Raw genomic sequence first — 23,974 nt, 5'->3', positions numbered from 1 at the left:
GTGAGGCAGAATAACCGAGAAGTATGCAAACCCATCCCTAAGCTCTCTAGTCTGGGTTTGAATCCTGACCGAGGTATAAACTGCCATCCTGGTGTTTCACAGGCAGGTGATTCATCAGTGTGTCTGCACCTAACCCCTGACCCTTCCCTGATTGATAGGTATTCCCTTTAAAAACAATTTTTTGGGTGGGGGAGTTGTTTTGTTGAGTCATTCTAATTGCAATGACCGCATTCAAAAGGCAAAAACTTAAGGTGAAGAGCAGGTGATTATTCATGATTTGTTCACTTGTTTTTCCTTTTTCCACCTACAGCAAGGAAGAACGAGATTGGCATGGGGCACTGGATTGTTTCGGCGACACGAAGGTTCATCATGACATCCCGGTAAGGTGCTCCATTCATTCACCATTTTTTTTTTTTTTTTGTATACTGAATCGAGGCTCGTGAAAGAGCTAACATTTATTTCACAAACAAATCAACCAGACAAACAAAATATGCAAAAAGAGGGAGCGGAAGACAAGATGGGGAGAGAAGGGGAAGCACACAACCACAACATTTGAGAGCAGGGAGAAGTGTGGGAGGGAGAGGGCTTGGGGGGAGGAGGCGTGGGAAGGAGGGGTGGGGGGGGGGGGGAGAGGTATAAAACACAAGGGGACCGAAATTAGCGGGGGTAGAAAAGATCAAGGTTTTGGATGGGGGAGGATAAGAGATGGTTGTGAACAGCTGTTTTAAAGACCTGGAGGGTGGAGTGGGATTGAAGAGAGTGAGGGAGTTTGTTCCAGAGGCGGGAGAAAAGAGGAATGAAGGAGTGAAGGTGAGCAGAAAGTCTTGATTTTGGCAGTTTAACCATAAGAGGGTTGCAGGCAGATCTTGTGCGACCTGTAGGAATATTTGGGGGACAGAGCCCAGAGAGAGCTGGGGGAGCAAGGCCAGAGAGGAGTCGGTAGAAGACGGAAAGACCACCAACCTGCCTGCGGTGAGTGAGTGAAAGGCCCTCGGAGTTAGCTTCATCGCGGGAGATTCCAACCATGAAGATTCTTTCCTGCCTGTGTCCATCAGTCATCATGCATATTCCACAGTTGTGTGTCGAAGCCTTCTTATTCTTATTCTTATTCTTCTTTCATATGCAGCAGAAGGATGAGAGTAGCATCAATGGCTGAGGGTGCGGCTGTGTGGCCCCTGTAGGTTCGAGCAAGAATTTGTAATTTGGCCAGGGGCTGGTGATAGTTCGCCTACTCTTTGCGAAGGACACCGTGGAATCTTTAATGTCTACCAACTAATGCTGGTGGATGGGATGCCAAGTTTAACATCCATCCTTCCGAGGGACGGCGCACACATTACATTGCTGCCAGTTTATAGTTGGGTCGAGATTTGATCCCAGGATTGATGGTTTAGAGGTGAGGCACCGTTCCTTTAGGGAAGAGTGGTTCCTAACCTGGGGTCCTTGGACCCCCAGGGTGTCCATGGGATTGGTCCAGGAGATTTGTGGAGGGTCCCATGGAAAATTAAATAAATAATATTGTAATTGAAAGTATTTCCCAAAAACCATCATTTATGTATTTAATTAATTGCTAGTTGTGGTCAATAATATGCAAGCCTGTCTTCCCAGCTCCTCGCCAGATGGCAACACGGATAATGACATCGCCGCGTATAATGAGACAGTTTCAGCTAGTGCTTGAATGACGACCATAGAACATTGTATCCGGCCTGGCATTCTTTAATTCAAGTCACTAATACGTATAACCTGTAAGTTTGTCAGGTAAAGCCAACATTAAGCGTGGCACACGGACAGTGAGACAGATTTCAGTCCTTAGCAGCTCTCGGATAGTGGTCAGCCAGCATTTTCGGCAGGAATTTTACAATACATTAATTAGCAATACATTTTGCAATAATAGCAATAAATAAATTTTGAATAAAATTGAATAGCAATGAATTTTGCAATAATAGCAATAAATAAATTTTGAATAATATTGAATAGCAATAAATTTTGCAATAATAGCATTAAATAAATTTTGAATAAAATTAAATAGCAATAAATTTTGCAATAATAGCAATAAATAAATTTTGAATCAAATTGAATAGCAATAAATTTTGCAATAATAGCGATAAATAAATTTTGAATAAAATTGAACAGCAATAAATTTTGCAATAATAGCAATAAATAAATTTGGAATAAAATTGAATAGCAATAAATTTTGCAATAATAGCAATAAATACATTTTGAATAAAATTAAATAGCAATAAATTTTGCAATAATAGCAAGAAATAAATTTTGAATAAAATTGAATAGCAAGAAATTTTGCAATAATAGCATTTAATAAATTTTGAATAAAATTGAATAGCAATAAATTTTGCAATAATAGCAATAAATAAATTTGGAATAAAATTGAATAGCAATAAATTTTGCAATAATAGCAATAAATAAATTTTGAATAAAATTGAATAGCAATAAATTTTGCAATAATAGCAATAAATAAATTTTGAATCAAATTGAATAGCAATAAATTTTGCAATAATAGCATTAAATAAATTTTGAATAAAATTGAATTGCAATAAATTTTGCAATAATAGCAATAAATAAATTTGGAATAAAATTGAATAGCAATAAATTTTGCAATAATAGCAATAAATAAATTTTGAATCAAATTGAATAGCAATAAATTTTGCAATAATAGCGATAAATAAATTTTGAATAAAATTGAACAGCAATAAATTTTGCAATAATAGCAATAAATAAATTTGGAATAAAATTGAATAGCAATAAATTTTGCAATAATAGCAATAAATACATTTTGAATAAAATTAAATAGCAATAAATTTTGCAATAATAGCATTAAATAAATTTTGAATAAAATTGAATTGCAATAAATTTTGCAATAATAGCAATAAATAAATTTGGAATAAAATTGAATAGCAATAAATTTTGCAATAATAGCAATAAATAAATTTTGAATCAAATTGAATAGCAATAAATTTTGCAATAATAGCGATAAATAAATTTTGAATCAAATTGAACAGCAATAAATTTTGCAATAATAGCAATAAATAAATTTGGAATAAAATTGAATAGCAAGAAATTTTGCAATAATAGCAATAAATAAATTTTGAATAAAATTGAATAGCAATAAATTTTGCAATAATAGCAATAAATAAATTTGGAATAAAATTGAATAGCAATAAATTTTGCAATAATAGCAATAAATAAATTTTGAATAAAATTGAATAGCAATAAATTTTGCAATAATAGCATTAAATAAATTTGGAATAAAATTGAATAGCAATAAATTTTGCAATAATAGCAATAAATAAATTTTGAATAAAATTGAATAGCAATAAATTTTGCAATAATAGCAATAAATAAATTTTGAATAAAATTGAATAGCAATAAATTTTGCAATAATAGCATTAAATAAATTTGGAATAAAATTGAATAGCAATAAATTTTGCAATAATAGCAATAAATAAATTTTGAATAAAATTGAATAGCAATAAATTTTGCAATAATAGCAATAAATAAATTTTGAATAAAATTGAATAGCAATAAATTTTGCAATAATAGCAATAAATAAATTTTGAATAAAATTGAATAGCAATAAATTCTGTTTTGCTTTGTTAATTTGACGTTCTAAAAAGGTGCTATTAGAGAATATTTCCCAAGTTTTTATTAGAGAATATTTCCAAAATTTACTATTAGTTGCAATTGGAATTGCAGATTCACCTCTTTGACCTAAGATTTAAGCCAGATTTTGTATACCCCACTCTGTAAATCTGTGAAAAGCTTGCGATGTTGCGCACGGCCCCAGCGACTTAACCAATGCTGTGAAGCATTGGTTGAGCGTGACGTCATAATTTTGCGAGAGGATTTCAGCCATCTCGTGGCCCGTGCGCCGTGCTCATGAGACAATCGTCAATCACAAGAACAGCACAACTAAGAGTCTTCATGTAATTTGTAAGAGTATTAAAATGAAAAGGCTTGGAAGGCAAAGCATGGCATTGAACAAATTGGCAGACGTATCGTTGATGGGAAAAGAGTGTTTTCTGGCAAAGTTAGCTCGAGGCGTGGGTTTGTTGTCTGTAATATTCCCAAGATGAATCCTCTGAAGTCAGCAGGGAGGAGCTGGGAACAAGTCGAGACAAACAAGCAAAGATCTGCATAAAACAGTATCGCAAACTACCACTGAAAAAGAATCATCCAATAACTTTGGATAAGTTGCTTTGGTATTATAAGCATTATGTAAATAATTTTTTAACGCAAAATAAGTTTTAAAAAATGCAACTGAACAGTCACTTTGTCATGGCAATTAATCTTTCTTTCTGCCTCGTCCTTCCTTCCCCTTGACAGATTCAGACTCGAGTGCCAACTCTCAACATTTCAGTCACAACGACAGACAGCGTCACTGAATCAAGCCCTATAAGCAAAGGACAACGACCCTTACTGCCACCGCCTTCTCGACAGCCATCACCACAGCCAAGCTCAGTTACGCCCACACCTCCAAGCCCTGGGGCAGTGGAGCGTGCTATGGCAGAAGAACTGCAGCCCCTGAATGACCAGCTATCTGAGCTCAAGAGCAAATCCTCAGAGCTGTATTTGAACCTCACACAGCAGCTTCGGGACGTGAGGGGAAGGTGAGGACTGGGTGTGGAAGTTTCTTCTTCCTCGTGCTCTCCTTTAATCATATGCAGCTTGTGGCTGCTGGTTACATCATTCCTGGAAGTGTGGCTGTGCTGCTGATGCAGTTCTCTCTGTAGGTTCAAGCAGTATTTTGTAATTTCCACAGGGTGGGCTTTGTCAGGCTTTTATCTAAAAATTCCCTCCCAGGTGGCCATTGCAACATCAGCCTGAAAGGCAACGATGAGCTTGTTTGCCTGGGTCTTGTGGTATATATATATATATATATATACATGTTAGACAATGAATGCGGACATGCGGACATGCATGGCGATGACGTCATGATGTTCGCTCATGAGGTTGGAGAACCGGATTACAGATACCATTATTAGTAACTCCCAACCGCAACCAGGTCGACTCCATATGATGAGTGGATACCAGAGATAACGTTACCGCGTGGCAGGCGGTGCTTATCGCTCCCAGCAAGGTGCAGCAGCAGCTGTATGGGACACCTTGCTGGCGGTTCTCCACTGATGATATGAAGGTCGCATAGTGACTGATATATATATATATATATATATATATATTTTTATGTTGGAGGCTCCAGGCATAGACTGTATAGCCCTCACAAGGCCAGTCAGGCCTTAATTAAAAGAGATGAAAAGTGTATGATGCTTGTTTGTGAGAAAGAGAGATTAAAGTGAGCCGCAGGTTGCTATAGTTTTAGTGAGACAGAAAGTAAGACCAGCAATCCTGACACGGAGAGTGTAAGATGGTTCCGTGCACCACTTTAACGTTCCTAAGTCAGGACGGTAGTACTACCCTGGGCGGTTGCTGTCTACAACCTACTACCTAGAAAATACATGTGTTGCCCTGCACCTCTGGGAGAGCATTCAAGAACCGAGTACACATGTCCTGTGCTAGTGTTCCAAGAAGACTCCTCCATGGTTTAAATGTTGGACTTTCAGTGCCTTTGCCTCCTTTAATATAAGTCTGTGATGACATTGTTTTATTATCCCCCCTCCCTAACCCCATCAGGTTCCATGCATCCAATCAATCGCAACAGGTAAGAAGTACATTGTCTCTCATATTCACTTTCTTTCTTGATTCTCACCCTGAATCAGTGGCATTTGACCCCAATGATCTACCCTTTTAGTGGTGTTTCATCCTCAGAGCATTGGATGAATGACTTTCCTTTCCAAACCCTCCTTTTCTCTTGCATTTTCCTTCATACATCTTCACTCCTTTCTTCCCATGATGTGCGTTGCAGAGCGCAGGTTACAACTACGAGATGCGGCTTCCATCTGGCATATCGGAGGCCGTTCGACAGCAGTTTCGACTTTGTCTCCAGGTCCGATTCCAAATTAAGCAAGCATTTCTGGTATTCATGTGGAGGACGAAATTCCTCCAAGGAAATTCCCCGATGAGCACGGTGAAAAGGCGACGCCATTGTTGTGGTGTCGCTGGTACCCAGAGTGTGTCCTAGGATGTGACGGCACTTCAGCCATGCTCACTGGCAGTGTTTTCTTGTCTAACAGTGTTGTTATGTCTTGTGTATTCGTCTGTATGTCTATGTGTTTGAGATATGTCGCAGATACACTACGAGCATTAGATCCTGCAAAATATAAAATAATGTGGACCTCCTTCACCCATCACTTGGAGAGTAAGCTTGGTTTCAGGGTCTCGATAGGTACCACACGGGTGGTAGCATAGCCCAATGGTATGCACACTCGGCTCTAAGCTGTCTAGCCTGGGTGTGAATCCCGACCCAGCTATAAACTGTCATCATGGCGTTTCACAGGCAGTTAGATTCATCAATGTGTAGTGGATGAACTATCACCAGTAGCCTGAACAAATTCCAAATTCCTGCTCTAACCTACAAGGGTCACTGCATCAGCAGCACCCAACCACAATGTAATACTTCAATGTGATTATACTTAGACAGTAGACAATGGACAAATCCATGTAGCATTTAGGATTAATATGTGGGTTCTAGGCATCATGAGCCATCAGTTCAGATGACGACACTAAACAGGCCAACTAGTGCAGTGCCATATGTCTCCAAAATGGCTCCCGTGGGCCGTTCATGTTCATTTCCTAATTTCTACTGGAATCTAATCTACGATGACCACTGAATCAAAAAAATATTGGCGCCAATTTTTTCGAACACTTTTTCCCGCCTTTTTGTGCATATGAACTATGACCCCATAGAATACACGTAAAAAATGCAAAAATTAGCATTTTGGCTGTCATCTACAATGCTATTTTAAATTTTCCTGCTCTCATATATACTGTTACAGACGCGGTTTTGGATGTTAGTTTACCGAGCGGTTTGGTATGACCGCGTCTGCACAGTTTACCCGATTCCACTCGAACGTTGGCCAAATCGCGCTATGCTAAATCAATTAAGGAAAGGACACAACGGCTGGGTTAGATGACACGACACCAGGGGTACAGTTCTCAAGACCTCCGGAGGAGGTTATAATATTTGTATGCAGAACGTTTAGATTACACTGACAAGAGGTACAACATAGGAAGGTGGGCACTTAATCACGGTCTTATAGTAGCCCCGACAGACCACAGATAAACAGGACAAGACTGACTCACACAGGGATTGATGGCAAGGAAGGGCAGGTAGTCGATGGATAGCACAAGGTGCACCTTGGCTCAGGGACAGGATCCACACGGTCCGGTCCAGATATGCGGGGAGGTATCGTCGCGCTGGAGGTGGCGTCTGTTTCTCTTCAAGCTGGGGGCGCATCTCACGTCACCTCCGGTAAGTGGCTGCGTATATCCAGCGGGGAGTGACACGCCCTCGGCTCGTTAGCTCCGCCCCAGATGGAATCGGCCCGCCGCTTCTTATTGGGTGCGGGGGGGGGGGGGGTTACCGGGCTCTGCCCTTGATGAGGAGCTGACAGTCAGCCCCTTCGTGGTAACCCCGTCGGAGCACATGGGCAATGGCGGCTAACCAAGCCGGAGTGAGGACGCACACTCCCCGCGCGCTGTTGTTGTAGTTGTTGTTGTTGTTGTAGTTTCATGAGGAAGATGGGAGGAGGTATGGGGAGGTCCTAAACTCACTACTGGTGCCATACAATCACATTCTGGTGCAACGAAGAGTCAGAATTAATGGAAACGAGTCCTTAACTGACATAGACTAAGAATAACTAGCAAGATGTCCTATAGTTGTCTACGTGAGATGCGGTGAACCTGGGCACGACATTTAATGGGGGAAAAAGGGGAAGGTCGGTTCTACAGAGTGTTGTTTACAGACAATGGGACTAGGGAATGGGGGATTGGGGATAGTTGGGGAGTATTGGGGAAATAGGGGAATATTTACAAGCGGATATGGATGGAGGCCAAATCCCATATCCGCAACATTGCACCCTTCTCTACCCTCGGGGCGTCCCGACCCGATAAATCTTTACCTACGTTAGTGTGGCACTCAGATGTAGTTCCCTCTACTATTAACTCTACCCTGAGTGCGACAGTTTTACAGATGTTCACAAATGAGTAAATATGTCCCCCTGCGACGTTGCACCCTTCTCCTCACAGAAACGCACCCACAGGATAACCGAATCGCGGAAAGAATCCTCAAACTAAACATACAGCCGGTAGGGAGCATTATTTACACAAGACTACGCTGATATTTACACTACGATCCAGGACCTGTTTTTGGAGGAACACATGCAGATGTTATGCATAGAGAGAGCACGCATGCCAGCATCGATACACCAACCCACGAGTGCCCTGTGGCCTTACGGCCTTTAATAATGTGCAGAGCACCCCTTCCAAGCACCAAAAGCACCACCCCATCATGTACAGTCAGCACCATCCGGTGCACCAATAAAGTGTTCAACAATCACCGGTGGTGTCGCAGCCGGCCGATGTTCTGCCGCTGGTCTTGCCTTCGTGTGGTGCACTTGGCCTTCTTGCTTCTTTAAAAAATAAAGAAAGGCGCCAACCGCGTCCATTTCTGTATTGTGGCTGTCAGGGGGCCAACTAAAAGTGGTTCACCTGTATGGCATAGGTGCCACGTTGACCCATAGGTCCATCAACGGGTGGTGCTTGCCCGCAAAAGACTGCGGTCCATGGTGGGCGGCCACAAAAATTGCGGTCCATATGGTGTATCGATCCCGGCAGCAAGCAGCGAAAGTGCAGGCCCACAACTGCGGAGCCAGCACCTCTCTCTCCTCTCTCTCTGCCCCAAAGCCAGATCCTTGGAGGTGGGAGACAAAAGAAGAAGACAAGTGAGTAAGATGGTAAGGGCGCAAAAGTGCACGCAATACAAGGTGATGCACACTGGGGGCACATGGGAACCAGGTGAGACAGGTATGTTCCTACCGTACGCCCCCCCCCCCCCACCAGGTAACCTACATTGCCCCTCCCTTACCCCTTACTGTATCCACACAACACAACACTACCCATAAACATCTACTTTACAAATCAACAAACGTCCCTACTGTCTTCCCCGTTCCTCCCATAAACCAAATTCGTCTTCTCTCCCTCCTAACCAATCAAATTTGCCATTTCCAACTCTCATCACAATTTGCCATCTCCAACTCAACATCAAAATTTGCCATCACCAACTCATCATCAGTCCCTCCTAAGGAGGGAGAGATGGAATCACCCCAATGTCTCATCCACGTCGTGATGCGTCTCACAAATCCTCACAGCAATTCTCATTTCCTGCAACACAGAACAAAGAAAACACAGGTGTGGAGTCATCATCATCACCTCAGGTAAGTGGCTGCGTATGGTGCGACAGGTTCATCAATCCTAACTATTTCCTAAATAACTTTAACAACTTTACATTACCCGGGGTCTTTCTCCTGCCAAACCATTGGCCCTCTTACACTATGGGTTCTAAAAACCAATTCCCATTGACCAAACTGTGGTGCTTTTCAATTTGGGGTCTCACTCCCCCGATTCATCTCCCGGTGCCCTCGCACAATTTCTGGGCCGCGACGTGTAGCTCTCCTAGCCGGTCTACCCACCTGCACACCTCCACCACTGCAGTTGCCTCCGAGCTTACCTGCTCCTCACCCTAACCTAACTACCTGGGGAAGGCCCTCTGGCGCTCTCCCCACTCGGTGCCCTCTCTGGCACTGGGCTACCCGGGTCCGTCCTCCGGATCCTCGGGCCCCACTGACACTAACGGCTCCCAGAGCCCACCTGCGGCCTCACCTGGCCGACATCCTCACAGTGGTGGAGTGCCCAACCAACTACACACACTAACAGGCTACACGCCCAGCCATTTCCACAACACTAATGCACCCATCCACAATACCATTCTGCAACCGCACCACAAATGCCAATATCCAACCACAATTTACCTATACCCTCTACCTAACACTTACACTACCCGCCCCGGGTACTCGTGAAAGGGGTCCACTCTTCCCCCATCCACACCTTCGCACCATGCACACCACTCCGTACCACTTACTCCAACTCTCTCCACACACCTGTACTTGCACACCTGTGCTCTCACTCTTGGTGCCGCCTGCACCCTTCTCTCCCCAAGCGCATTCGCGCTGATCCACACACTCACTACTCACACACTGCTCCACACACCTGTCCAGTTGCACACCAGTGCAATCACACCTGTTCAATCCTCACACACACTGCATCATCTCAGCTAACTACTCCCCTCTGAAACTTGCGCTTCCCAGTCGTCCCTTTAAACTATTGCGCTCCCTCGTCATTATTATCCACACTAATCTACCTGCGTCCCCTCTACAGGTATCAGTCACTAACTAAACTTAACGTTACCTAATGTCATCTTCGCTAGATCCCTATCAATATCCTAACCCACCCGGGCTAGTTTTCACTGCCATACACCCCATAAACTATAGCGCATTTGCCCCACGTTTGTGAGGGATGACAGAGTTGCCATCCCACCACATCGGGCATCTCCCACTACCAATTTTGCACATCAAATTTCAACAAATCAAAAATTTGCCAATCACTACCCATCATCTGCCAATCATTACTGCCAATCCTTTGCCAATCATCAAATTTTTTTTTTTTTTCTAATTTCGGGGCCAAAACACTAACCTCATCACACAGTCTACTCACTAATGCCTCTCGGTGCGCCAATTCCTGTCCAAAGCCCGGCTTCGTAAAGCCAAGCCATGAATGCGGGTTGTTTGGTGCCAGCGGCTGGATACGTCCCGCATTCGGTGCAGGGAAGGAGGTTTGCCCGGGCCGAGATCCCACGCACCATCTCGGCGTGGAGCCATCCAATGTCCCGATCTCGACCTGCCGGCACGTCTTAACAAAACGTGGTCGCCATGACGACCCTTCCTATCCAGCTGCCCGCTCCGCCTAGTGGAGCACGGACGCGGCCGTTCAAAGCGAGGCCCGGCACGCACCGAGGGCCCGATTCGGCTAAAAGTCGACCTAACCGCTGCTCCGTTTAACGTCGATGCTTCACCTGCATGCTTACACACCACAGCCCGTTCCTTGCTCACACATCCAGCCGTCTCCATGCTCCTCATACCTTTCCTTACACACCTCGGTACACTCATTCCACTCCCAGCCTTGGTCACACACCTGACCACCGAACACTTTGGCACACATTCGTTGGTCGCACACCTCACCAACACACCTCTTCGCGCCCCCTCCTCGGTCACCTCCTCTGTGACAATCACAGGTGTGCTCTCATTCGCACACCCAACCACGTGCCTCACTACCAATTCCAGCGTGCATTCCCACTCACGCTCTACCATTCCAGGTGTGCTTCCTTTCTCACCTGTCACAACCAACTCATGCTCCGTGTCACTCTTACTACTCTCACCTCCACTCTTGACAACGCACTCACCCTTACTCCCGACAGCGCACTCTTTCCTCATGCACCTGTCCGTTACACACCTTCCTCGCGCACACTCTCCCGTCACGCCCTCTGTAACACTCACCACAGGCGTGCATTCTTCCTTGCCTTTGACAGCGCACTCTTTCCCCATGCACCTGTCCGTCACACACCTTTCTCGCGCACACTCTCCCGTCACACCCTCTGTAACACTTACCACACCGCGCTTCCATGTGCTCCCTCGCACACGCGCTACGACCGACTCATTCTCGCCAGCACCCTCACTCCTTGGCACGCACTTTTTCCTCACACACCCCAGAGTCGGACTTTCTCGCACACCTCCTTTTTCGCACACCAGACCTGTCGCACACTTCACCAACGGCCTCTCACGAACACCCGGGTCCATCTCGACCCCCAAGCTCCTTAAATCCCCTGGCGCATCATACGCACGACCATATTGGTCACCACTTACACCGGGTCCTCTTCCTCTTCGCTTCTCCTCCATCACCTGCGAATCCCTCATCCGGTTAATGAGCACATCATCACGATCCAAACACAGACTTTGGACCAATTCTTTTACCTCCTCCTTTATCTCTTTCTTATCCTCTCTCCGTCGCTTCTTAATTTCGCTCACCCCTTCTTCCACTTCTTCTAATTTCTGCTTCACCTCTTTTATTTCCCGGTACGTCTCCTCAAGTTCGTCCTCTAAGGCTACCTTGACCGTTTCCATGTGCGTCCTCACCTGCCGGTCCTTCGTCTCCATTACCTCTGTCACCTCGTCCAACCTCGTTGTCAGTCCCTCACGTACCATCTGACATTCCCTCTTCGTCGCTATCAAGTCGTCTTTTAGTTCTTTCTGTGTCGCTTTTAACCCTCCTAATACCGCAGTGTTCCTTTGAACCTGCTCCGTTAGTCCTTTTTGTCCCTCCGTCAGCTGTTCCACCTCCTGCGTCAGGTCCTCTATGCCCCCTTGTAACTTTACAGTCCCCTTTCTCACCTCCTTCTCCATGTGCTCCTTACAGTGCCTCACCTCCTCGCGCACTCCTCCGACCTCCTCACTCACACCTCTTCTGATCTCTTCTCCCATCACTTGCATCTCCTGCCCAGATGCCACCCTCATCTGCTCCATTTCCGCCCTGTGAGCATCCAGTTTGGTTTCTACCCCCATTCTGACCCCCTCTATCTGCTGCCCCATTTGGTTAACTTCCCTTTCCGCTTGGTCCCTCATGTCCCTCAATTTGCCTTCCATCCTGTTTTCTAACCCCTCTAACCCATTTTTCACTCCCTCTATCTGATTCTCCTGGGCAGCCATTCTATTTTCTACCCCCATTAACCCATTTTTCACCTCTTTTATCCCGTTGTCTAACCCCTCAAATTTGTCGTCTAACTTCCCAAATTTCTTGTCTAATCCCTTAAAATTATTGTCTAACCCCTCACCGGTACCCCTCGCTTCGTCCCTCATTACCCCCATTTGGCCCATAAGGGCCCCCATCATTCTGTTTTCCATTTCTTCATTATTCTTGTCCATAAGGGCCTTCATTTGCATAAGAAAAAGGTTCAAATCCACCGGTGGCGCTACTACGGTCGCGGGCGCGGTCGTCGTGGCTATGTGCGAGGCGCCATTTTGCGCGCCCGCAACCTCGTGCGCGACGACGCTATTTTGCGAATCTGCTACCCTCACTGCTTCGCTCTCCTCTTGTCCCTCAATTTGGTCCTGGATCGACCCTGCCTCACTCTCTTCTACCGGAACCCAGCCGTCTTGGTCTGCCATAGCGCGACTTTCAAAATTCGGGTTTTTATTTTTTTTGTAAAACACAATTAAATTTCGCTGTTATAATTTCGAGCGCGTGAAACGAGCTCCGGATCGAATCCCACTTCCCGACACCAAATGTTACCCTAATGGTACAATTGATGTTCCAAAATTTGGGCCTAACAAATTTAGTCCCAGGTCCGAATCCCACTCCTCGACACCAAATGTTACAGATGCGGTTTTGGATGTTAGTTTACCGAGCGGTTTGGTATGACCGCGTCTGCACAGTTTACCCGATTCCACTCGAACGTTGGCCAAATCGCGCTATGCTAAATCAATTAAGGAAAGGACACAACGGCTGGGTTAGATGACACGACACCAGGGGTACAGTTCTCAAGACCTCCGGAGGAGGTTATAATATTTGTATGCAGAACGTTTAGATTACACTGACAAGAGGTACAACATAGGAAGGTGGGCACTTAATCACGGTCTTATAGTAGCCCCGACAGACCACAGATAAACAGGACAAGACTGACTCACACAGGGATTGATGGCAAGGAAGGGCAGGTAGTCGATGGATAGCACAAGGTGCACCTTGGCTCAGGGACAGGATCCACACGGTCCGGTCCAGATATGCGGGGAGGTATCGTCGCGCTGGAGGTGGCGTCTGTTTCTCTTCAAGCTGGGGGCGCATCTCACGTCACCTCCGGTAAGTGGCTGCGTATATCCAGCGGGGAGTGACACGCCCTCGGCTCGTTAGCTCCGCGCCAGATGGAATCGGCCCGCCGCTTCTTATTGGGTGCGGGGGGGTTACCGGGCTCCGCCCTTGACGAGGAGCTGACAGTCAGCCCCTTCGTGGTAACCCCGTCGGAACACATGGGCAATGGCGGCTAACCAAGCCGGAGTGAGGACGCACACTCCCCGCGCGCTGTTGTTGTAGTTGTTGTTGTTGTTGTAGTTTCATGAGGAAGATGGGAGGAGGTATGGGGAGGTCCTAAACTCACTACTGGTGCCATACAATCACATTCTGGTGCAACGAAGAGTCAGAATTAATGGAAACGAGTCCTTAACTGACATAGACTAAGAATAACTAGCAAGATGTCCTATAGTTGTCTACGTGAGATGCGGTGAACCTGGGCACGACATTTAATGGGGGAAAAAGGGGAAGGTCGGTTCTACAGAGTGTTGTTTACAGACAATGGGACTAGGGAATGGGGGATTGGGGATAGTTGGGGAGTATTGGGGAAATAGGGGAATATTTACAAGCGGATATGGATGGAGGCCAAATCCCATATCCGCAACAATACATTATGGTGTCAATACCTCTAGTTTAATATTTATCACATATAAACTAGGAAAAAAGCATGTCTCAATCATCGTTTTGCTTTCTATTCAAGTATGATATGTCATACCTTTTAAAAGCCTATGGAAAATGTTCATGCTTCCGTGTACATAAAGGTATTTCCTTTGCTTTTGTTACTAAAGTCTTGTGCTGGGGTTTTCAATATATCTTCATTATATTCAAGGGGACCTATCAAACCATCATATGCAAATTAGTTATGATGTCATAGTAATATAGTGTTCACCATGCATTTGATGTATGCAATAGTGCCATTATACATGAAATGGTTTTAAAACAAGGAAACCAAAAATAAGTACATGGACATATCTGGAGCTGACCGCATGAGCTACGTTTCAAGAACATCATCATCATCGTCACTGTCGTCACCTGCAGTATGTATGTTAACAATTCTGTTCTTACAAGCTACTTCGCAGGTACACATATCTGTGATGCATTTGAGATTGTGCTTCCGACATGAGCAGATCATCGTAGAGCAACTTCCTTTACATCCACATTTGACGAGTTGACGCACAGCCTGAGGTGCTGGCAAAACTGTTGTTGGTACGGGAAGAAGCCGGTCACCTTCCAGACGCCATCCATGAGAAGTTGGTGGAGGTAGAGTTGAAGATGCAGTGCCGCATTGTTTCCATATCATGGTGACATAATTTGCTCTGTTGATCTTCTGCACTAGGGTGGCCTTTATAGGGGGCAATTTCTCATCTGTGTACTGGCGCTTACTGAAGAGGAACCAACGCATCTCGTTCACGGAAGAGATTGTTGTGCCAGGAACGTAGAGTTGACATACGTAGCGCTCCAATTCACTGACGTCATCTTCCTGTATGCTTGGAGTGTTTCCAAGGTTGCCAAATGCTCTAACAATATCACCATCGGCTTTCTGCAGTGTATTCCAGCAGGAAATTTTTGATTTCCCGCAGAATGTGCCAGTCTGGTCACAACCACTTAAGACGTGGAAGCCAGGGAGTGCAGAAGCTTTCTGACTGCCCAGGGCATCATATATAGGACCTAAATCAATAGTTCGCCGTAGACCACCTGTTCCAACAAGCATCGATGTTGCAGGACACAAGTCCTTGTAGCACCACAAGGCGAGAACTAACACATCTGTATCCGGACTCTGAATGCAGATCGACGTGGCCCCCCCTCTGCGAAGCGTCAAGAGCATGAAGTAGCATTCTTGTATCTGCCTCCTCTTGTGTACTGTTCAGATGATCTAATATGAGCTTGTTTGATTTGCATTCCTCACTGAGTGTTGTCACATATATCTTCTCAGATTCCTTGCGATGCTTCAAGATGTGTGATGCTAGATAGAGAGTGAGTCTTTGCTTGTTGTCTTGGTTGTTCAGCAGTTGCTTTAGCGTCACATTTTCAATGATTGCCTCATCGGAGATATTGTAAGCAAGGCTTCTATGATCTCCTAGGCGCAAATTGCGTGTTCTTTCCTTCAGGGAGTTAGGAATGTCATGTCGGTCAAAAACGACATGAACTTCATGAAATCCTTGAGATTTGCAATCGAGGACTTGCAAAAAGTGATTGGCGAGATCGTAGCAAGTTTTCACCCATGTAGGTTTCCCCATTGACTGGACCACGGCCATTCCATCAATGATTGTGACTCTGCCATGCTGTGTTTGCTCTCCTTGTGCAACAACAAGCTGCTGTTGGTCAGGCAAACGTTCCAAGATAGTCATCGGCTTACTTTTGGCAACACAAGACCGCAAGATACCATCAAAAGTGAAGAGTGAATGAGGATATTCTGCAAACTCAAACTCACCGATGCTCTCCTTCAGGTCAATATCTGGCCGTGACAGTATCACAACAAGGAAGCGGGCGAACAGTGCTCTTTCATTCTTCATTGCTGTAACAGCGACAGCTTTCTTGCTCTTCTTAACCATTCTTGCTGTCTTCCAAGTCTTGAGATTTGCCTTCTTCATAGGACTCCAGATATTCAGCTCTAGGTTTACAAGACGCTCTTGAACAAATTTCTCAAACATCTCTTCTCCAACACTATCTCGCTGTATTCCTGCCTGTTTTACTACCTCTGGCATGATCGCTTGTGTGACGATGTTGATGAGCTCATCATCTTCAATAATGAATGGATCATTCACTTTCAGCACCTCTCTCAATTTGCCTACATTATCCTCATACCGTTCCAACTTAGCATCTGACAAATCATGATGCCTTACTGATCTCTGGGAGACTTTACCCACCAAATGTTCAGCTTCATTGACCAAGCGACTTAGCTCAGGTGCAATCAGAAACCATCTGGCCATAGCTGCCGGTTGCTGTGTTAGCCCTTTCAAACCACCAAGGATCTTCATGACTTTGTTCTCCTGTTCAATGCCATGATCTGGGCCTATTGCGCAGAAAGGGACTTCATTTTTGTAGACGCAGACGTTGCCAGCCATGAATTCTGTATAGATATCGGGATCATTTGTTTCCAATTTCTCCATCTGTGCCAAATACAGTGGAACCATGCGGGCATAGTTTTATCTATCATGTGCGAAGAAGTACTTACACAATGCTCGAAGCGATTCTAGATGCAATTTCCAATTGCCTTCCCGTGTTGCACGAATGAACATCCATATCCAAGCCACAAATTTCATGTAATCTCTGGCAAATTTGAAAGTAGGATGACTTGTTTCCATCTTTGCATCAAATTCATTCAGCTTGTCCATTAAAGAGACATCTACCACAGCTAGTAATTGCTTGTGTCGGTTGTCTAATTTGTCATACTTGCGCTCTTGACATGCTGAATTGACCATTGATGCAGCCACTTGAAGGTTATCATGAACCAAGGTTATCGTATCGGCCGTTAATCGGATGCTTTTGGGCCCCAACGTCGGCTAATTCAGATTTTTCGAGTATGTCTGTACGTGATAAACAAAGAGTGCGGTTCGTAGATCGTAAATCCATTAGTGCCGTGGGCATCGGGTCACTGGGTGCGGCGTAAAAGGGATAACAAAGTCGAGTCCTTACGCTATTATTATATAGATAGATACTGAATACAGACAATGTCTGCTAAAATCTATGCATAGGGTCCACAAAATTAAATTTGTATCATATTTTGCAAAGAAAATTTACATCGTTTAATTTTTATTTACGAATTATGACGTCATACCTAATTTGCATAAAAAAATATGCAAACATACTCGAAAAAATTGGCGCCAAATTTTTTTCCCTTACTCACATCATAATTAATGATTTCCCGCAAAGAATACAAAATAAACATCAAAATCCCACGGGATTACATACGCTCCCGAACTAAACCCTGAATGATTTCATTGAAAGCAAGGTCATCAGATCACATTTCAGGATATTCACCATTTATATTACTTCCAACCCTGTGCTATAGACCGGCTGCTCCCTGGATGACTCCCTGGCTCTTGTTCGAGGTACATTCAGCGCTCTCGTCGAGGAGTTCCAGCACCTAGAGGAAGAAACCAAGGTGAGAGTCTTATTGCAGGGTCTGGAATAGGCCACAGGAGAAATTTAGCTTTCTTACTGTAGAGGATAGGCGTCAGGGTCAGGGGGCGGGTAGTGGAGGATGGGGGAATGGATCAAAATTTCACCATTTTGTGCAAATGGTCACCTGGCATCATATTCAGATTCAGCTTCTTGACTTTAGTCCCTAATTTTTCCATCAAATGGGAAGCTGTTACCCCAAAGCTCAATGGGTGGTTACCTGCATGCAGGTCATGCTGCCAACTGCATGGTGGGCACCACAAAAATGTTGCTTCATTCAGACGACACGATTGCTGAATCGCTAACCAATGAAACCACACAGTTCACCTGGAGCACAATCGGCCAATAGCGTTCCTGTCCTGGTGTGTTCTCAACGCAGAGACTGCAGAATAAGCAGCTGGTATTTGGGGAGTCGGGGAGACGGAGTGGAATACAGGCTGAACAATACATCAAGCTGAACGAGGAGCTACGCACAAATAATCTGGAGTTGCAGGTGCATAGTATTTTTCACATCCACATCTTCAACGCATTCATTTGAGCAGTTATGGTTTTGTCTATCGTGAATGCGAGCATAAAATACGTTGCGGAGAGGACATTCACTTGCACAACAACAAGGTCACTGAATGTAGACCAGGTATCTGGATTACCTATGACATAATTGCATACAGGCATCCCTGGCTAAGGTCACCGCAGACCTGCTGAAACGACAGCAAGCCGAGGCTGTCACCCAAGAGCAGGAAGAGTCTCGCCTACATCGTGAAGTAGATCTCCTACGCAAGGAGGCAAGCAATAGCTCGGGTACCTTTTCATCAACAATGAAAGACCAAATAGTAAAATTATTTAACACAATCTTGTCTCTCTCCTTCAGCTACAGCAGCAGCAGATGGCAAGTCAGTCAGGAAGGCATGAGAGACTGCAGCAAGCGGATCAAGAAATCACCCGCATGCGAGTGGAATTGAATCGTCAGGTGGCAGAATGGAAGGTCTGCTGCATCCTCATCCCTCCCTCCCTTTTGTACATATCACCATTTCATCATCACATTGTAAACTGGATGAAGATTTACTTGCTGAATAGGATGGTAAAGAACAAATGGATGAAGGAAAGATGTGTGGGTAAGGGTAAGGCTGGGATGTGTGTGGATGTGTGGGATGTGTGGGTAATGATACAAGATGGCAGCAAATTGCCACCTTGAAGAAAATAAGGGAAGAGCAGGGATAGAGAAAGCAATTCTACAGGTGAGGACAAATAAGGTAAGGTAGGGGAGGGATAGATTTAGACTTTGATTGTCTGATGAACTTGGATCACACAGAACAACTTTTTTTTAAATCAAAAATACAGATCAGCTCCACAATCTGAGGCCACTTCAATAATCTACCAACTTCATTTGGTAATACTTGCCACACAGTCCAACAAATATCTGCGATTGTTTTTAGTTGTTGAATTTTCTTCCTAAATGGAAGGCAGAAAAAGGAGGCTGGAAGTATACAGGCCTGAGGCTTTTGATTGAAATAACCTGCATATTTGTGAATTTTTGAAGCTTTTTCTTTTTCGGCAACGTCAATTTTCCTTCTCTCTCCAGTCAAAATCAACATCCTTCGAGGAGCAACTGTCTCCGCTACGTGCCGAACTAAGCAACGAACAATGGAGAACCAAGAATTTGGAAGCTGCGTTGCAGGAGATGAAGGCAAAGTTGGACAGCGCAAACAAAAGAGCACAACAGATGGAGACATCGTCAAACGATAAAAAGGACGATGGAGGAAAGGTTATTGAGCGGCAGAATGAACACAGAATAACCACTCTACGACAAGTAAGTTGTTCAGCCAAACCACTGACCGACATACCATTGTAAAGAGACCAATGATACTACGTCGAAAATCTCAAACATCTACGTTTGGTAGTTTTATATTAATAATTTCCTCTGGCTTACGGTGACTGCGATTTAATGAATTAATATTTCTCGAATTACCTTCAACTCTCGCTCAACCTCTGATGAGGGGATCAAGATCAACTCTGAATCTCCCTCGGTAGATGGTACGGTCTAAGTTTACATGTTGATACACAAGATTTGTAACCGACTTATTCTGCAGGAATTGGAACGCCTGCAAACAGAGAATAAGCAACTTAAACAACAGCTTCTGAAATTTACCTCGACGAACATCACCATTTCTACGTAAGTAGTTCAACTGACCAGCATTCCGTAATCTTTCAATCCTTTAAAATCCCTAGAACCCATCACCATTACACAAGGTATCATAAAAATCAGAAGTCTCGATACAACCTTCAACATACACTACCGGTCAAAAGTTTTAGAACACCTCAATTTTTCCAGTTTTTATTGAAGTTTAAGCAATTCAAGTCCAGTGAATAACCTGAAATGGTACAAAGGTAAGCAGTAAACTGCTCGAGGTTAAAAAAAAGTTTCGGTTAGCAAAAACGGGAAAATAATGTAAATTGCACAGTTATATTTTAAAAAAGGCCTTCTTCAGGGAACAAGTAATGGGTTCACAACTTACAGCTGTTCTGCAGCAATGTAAGTAAATTAAGCCTTGAAAGTTGATGCAAACAATTCCTACAGGTGTCCCAACCTTTGCTGATTACTTGATTACAAACCCCCTGTCTGTATAAAAGCAGTATTAGAACAGAATGTTATTACACCCTCTGAAGCATTATTTGGACAACATTGCACTGCAGGAAGTAGTATATTGGAAACTGGAGGAAACTCTGACAGGAAGAGGTCTGGCAGACCCAAAGCCACAACAGAATCAGAAGACAAGTTTCTGAGAGTCAACAGCTTGCATGATAGGCGTCTCACAGGACAAGAGCTTCAAGCACAGCTTAACACTGGTCGAAGTAAGCAAGTCTCAGTTTCAACTGTGAAGAGAAGACTTCGAGCTGCAGGTTTGACAGGTCGAGTGGCAGTAAGAAAGCCATTGCTAAGATGGCAAAATAAGAAAAAGAGACTTGCCTGGGCATTGAAGCACTGCAAGTGGACTACTGAAGACTGGAAGAAGGTCTTATGGACCTATGAATCAAAATTTGAAATCTTTGGTTCATCACGCAGGGTTTTTGTATGCCGTCGCGTAGGCGAAAGGATGGTTCCTCAGTGTGTGACACCAACTGTCTAACATGGAGGAGGAAGCGTGATGGTCTGGGGCTCTTTTGCTGGATCCAGAGTCGGCGACTTGCACAGAGTGACTGGCACGCTGAACCAAAAGGGCGACCACAGCATTTTGCAGCGCCATGCAATACCCTCGGGTATTCGCCTAGTTGGTCAGGAGTTCATCATACAGCAAGATAATGACCCTAAACACACCTCCAGGCGATGTCAAAACTACCTTCGAGGAAAAGAACAAGACGGTGGGCTTCTAATCATGGAATGGCCAGCACAGTCTCCAGACTTAAACCCAATCGAACTGGTTTGGGATGAACAAGGCAGAAGGGTGAAAGCAAAGCAACCTACAAGTGCAACACATTTGTGGGAACTTCTACAACAGTGTTGGGAAGAACTTCCCGAACAATATTTGATTTCCATTGTAGAAAAATGCCACGAGTGTTTTCGGCGGTTATACCTGCTGAGGTGGCTACTTTGCTGAGTCAAAAATTTAAATTAAATTCTGTTAAACAAAATGATTCTATGATTTCTTTTTTATCTCCAATTGTTTATTTGTTCTATGCTTAATTTTAGAGTACATTGAGACATTAAACTGCGTAAATTTCAATAAAAACTGGAAAAATTGAGGTGTTCTAAAACTTTTGACCAGTAGTGTATATGATTGCTGAATGTTAACAGGTAATGAATGAAGTTTTAATTTTTTTTTCTCTCGCATGCAATTTTTAGATACGGACGAGAGTACCCAATTCTTCGGTTAGTCAAAGGCATGGAAGATCAAGCAGGCATGGGATACAAAACTCAGGTAAAAGTAGTTCCTCATTCAGCCTAACGAGTCAGAGCATATCCGGTGCTTTGGATTAAAAATTCAGATAATTTTGGTTGAGAGATTATCCTCAAGGACCATTTCCGTATTATGTAAACGATGGGGCCGGGATAAAGATTGAGTGAAATTTAATGTAATTCAGAAGGAAGGGAAGAGAGGGAAATGGAAAGGAGGACACAGAAGTGGGGAAGGTGAGGAGAGAGCGAGAGCGAGAGAGAGAGAGAGAGAGAGAGAGAGAGAGAGAGAAAAAAAAACACAGAGAGAGAGAGAGAGAGAGAGAGAGAGAGAGATAGATATATATATATATATATATATAGATATATAGATATATAGTTATATATATATATAGAGAGAGAGAGATATATATATAGAGATATATATATATACAGACTTGACATTTAATATGGATTATATTTTTTTCTTTGACTTCGGTTTACTTTCTGAACTCGGTATATCAATCTAGTGAGATTCTTTTACGCTTTGGTGATTTCTTTGTTAAAAGAACCATGTCACTGATTGTCTGTCGCAGAAAGAAGTCAATAACAGGATTATATCACAGGTGGCGTGACAAAATGTACGGACAAGGTACATTTGACGATTGGCTTCACAATCGGGTAGAAAAGGGTTGTTGCGTTCTGTATTAGTGGAAAACAACTGCTGCACGTCTACAAAAGTTATTGCCGCTTCCCCTGAGATGGTCCATCAGCTCGACAATGCTGTTTGTCATTTCGTGGTGGTTTTACGAAATTCCGGCATGAAACAGCGTGCTATTGCTCGGCAGTATGGCATCACTCAAGGTCAGGTGTCAAAGATCCTGAAACGAAATGCTCAGAGGGGTGTCCCCACTCCAATACCGAGGTCAGGACGTCCCCGCAGAACCACAAGGAGGGATGATCGCCAGCTGCACCGGTTAGTCCGCAATGGCTGTTCCAAGTCAGCTAATCGGCTTAGGGCTGAGTGGCAGCAACTGATAAATGTGCCTGTATCCAGAAGGCTGGTCAACCAACGACTGGTTCAAGCAGGCTATCGTGCCAGGCGTCCCCTGAGAAAGCCACGCCTGACCAGACAACACAGCTCAGCGCCGATTGCAGTGGGCCAGAGAGCACCGTCATTGGCAGCCATGGACACTGGAATCACGTGATCTTCAGTGACAATCTAAATTTCTGGTCTATCGTCAATATGGCCGCGTCCGAGTGTGCAGACAAGGCATGAAGCCTACAACGAAGATTGTATAGTGCCAAGAGTCCAAGCTGGAGGTGGTGGGGTGACCATTTGGGGGGCTGCTTTTCATGCAGGGGCAAAACTGACCTGGTTGTTCTGAATGGAAACCTGAACCAGTTCAAGCACAGGGCCATTCTGGAAGGAACATTGCTTCCATTTGTTAGTGCAGACCTTTCGAGGAAACTTTGTCTTCCAAGATGACAATGCACGGCCTCATCGTGCTCGCATGATCCAACACTTTCTTGCTGACCGTGGTGTTGAGCATATGGAGTGGCCTGCCATGTCCCCGGATATGAATCCGATAGAGAACTTGTGGGCAGAATTAACGCGTCAAATCGACAACTTGGACCAGCAGCCTGCCTCTGTGCATGAATTGCAGCAAGCTATTGTGACTGCATGGCAAGCGATTCCTGTCCAAACCTTGGCAAATCTCGTGAACAGCATGCCTCAACGTGTACGTGCTCTCCTGAATGCCCGTGGGGGTTACACGAAGTACTGAACTGTAATTTTTTCTGTCCGTAATCCCAGTCGTAATTTAACTTTTGTTTTTGTTAAAAAAATTTTTTGGCTAATGTGCAAAATAAAGAGATACTTCTGGAAACGCACAGAAGTTTAACACAGTACTGTCCATGAATTGAGTTCGATATCAGTTTACATCACTTTCAAGGATCAATTTATTTGCTTCAAAATGTCAAATGTGGTTTTTGTTTCTTTAAAGGTCACATTAACAAAATCTAGAATAATTTCAACATAATTCCAATGAACTTTTGGTTCTAAGTCATCTTGAAATGTAAGTTCACCCCCATAAAAAAAAAATTCCATATTAAATGCAAGTC

The 23,974-nt window shown here is 44.2% G+C and overlaps 1 protein-coding gene across 2 annotated transcripts in view; it reads left to right on the top strand.

Annotated features, from left to right (window-relative positions):
* Nucleotides 1–23,974, top strand: part of POF1B (POF1B actin binding protein) — a 70,452-nt gene that overhangs the window by 33,129 nt on the left and 13,349 nt on the right. For both annotated transcript variants that reach the window (XM_078768550.1, XM_078768549.1), the window contains exons 6-16: nucleotides 311–380; nucleotides 4,339–4,622; nucleotides 5,644–5,671; nucleotides 5,876–5,956; nucleotides 17,873–17,965; nucleotides 18,362–18,475; nucleotides 18,651–18,764; nucleotides 18,851–18,964; nucleotides 19,562–19,789; nucleotides 20,070–20,152; nucleotides 21,821–21,896. In XM_078768550.1, coding sequence (XP_078624676.1) covers nucleotides 311–380; nucleotides 4,339–4,622; nucleotides 5,644–5,671; nucleotides 5,876–5,956; nucleotides 17,873–17,965; nucleotides 18,362–18,475; nucleotides 18,651–18,764; nucleotides 18,851–18,964; nucleotides 19,562–19,789; nucleotides 20,070–20,152; nucleotides 21,821–21,896 — 1,285 coding nt within the window. The remainder of the gene's footprint in view (nucleotides 1–310; nucleotides 381–4,338; nucleotides 4,623–5,643; nucleotides 5,672–5,875; nucleotides 5,957–17,872; nucleotides 17,966–18,361; nucleotides 18,476–18,650; nucleotides 18,765–18,850; nucleotides 18,965–19,561; nucleotides 19,790–20,069; nucleotides 20,153–21,820; nucleotides 21,897–23,974) is intronic.

Source organism: Myxine glutinosa, chromosome 14, assembly GCF_964187855.1.
Source record: "Myxine glutinosa chromosome 14, kmMyxGlut1.1, whole genome shotgun sequence".
In the NCBI taxonomy this organism is placed as follows: Eukaryota; Metazoa; Chordata; class Myxini; order Myxiniformes; family Myxinidae; genus Myxine; species Myxine glutinosa.
This window is presented reverse-complemented; position numbering and strand designations above follow the sequence as displayed.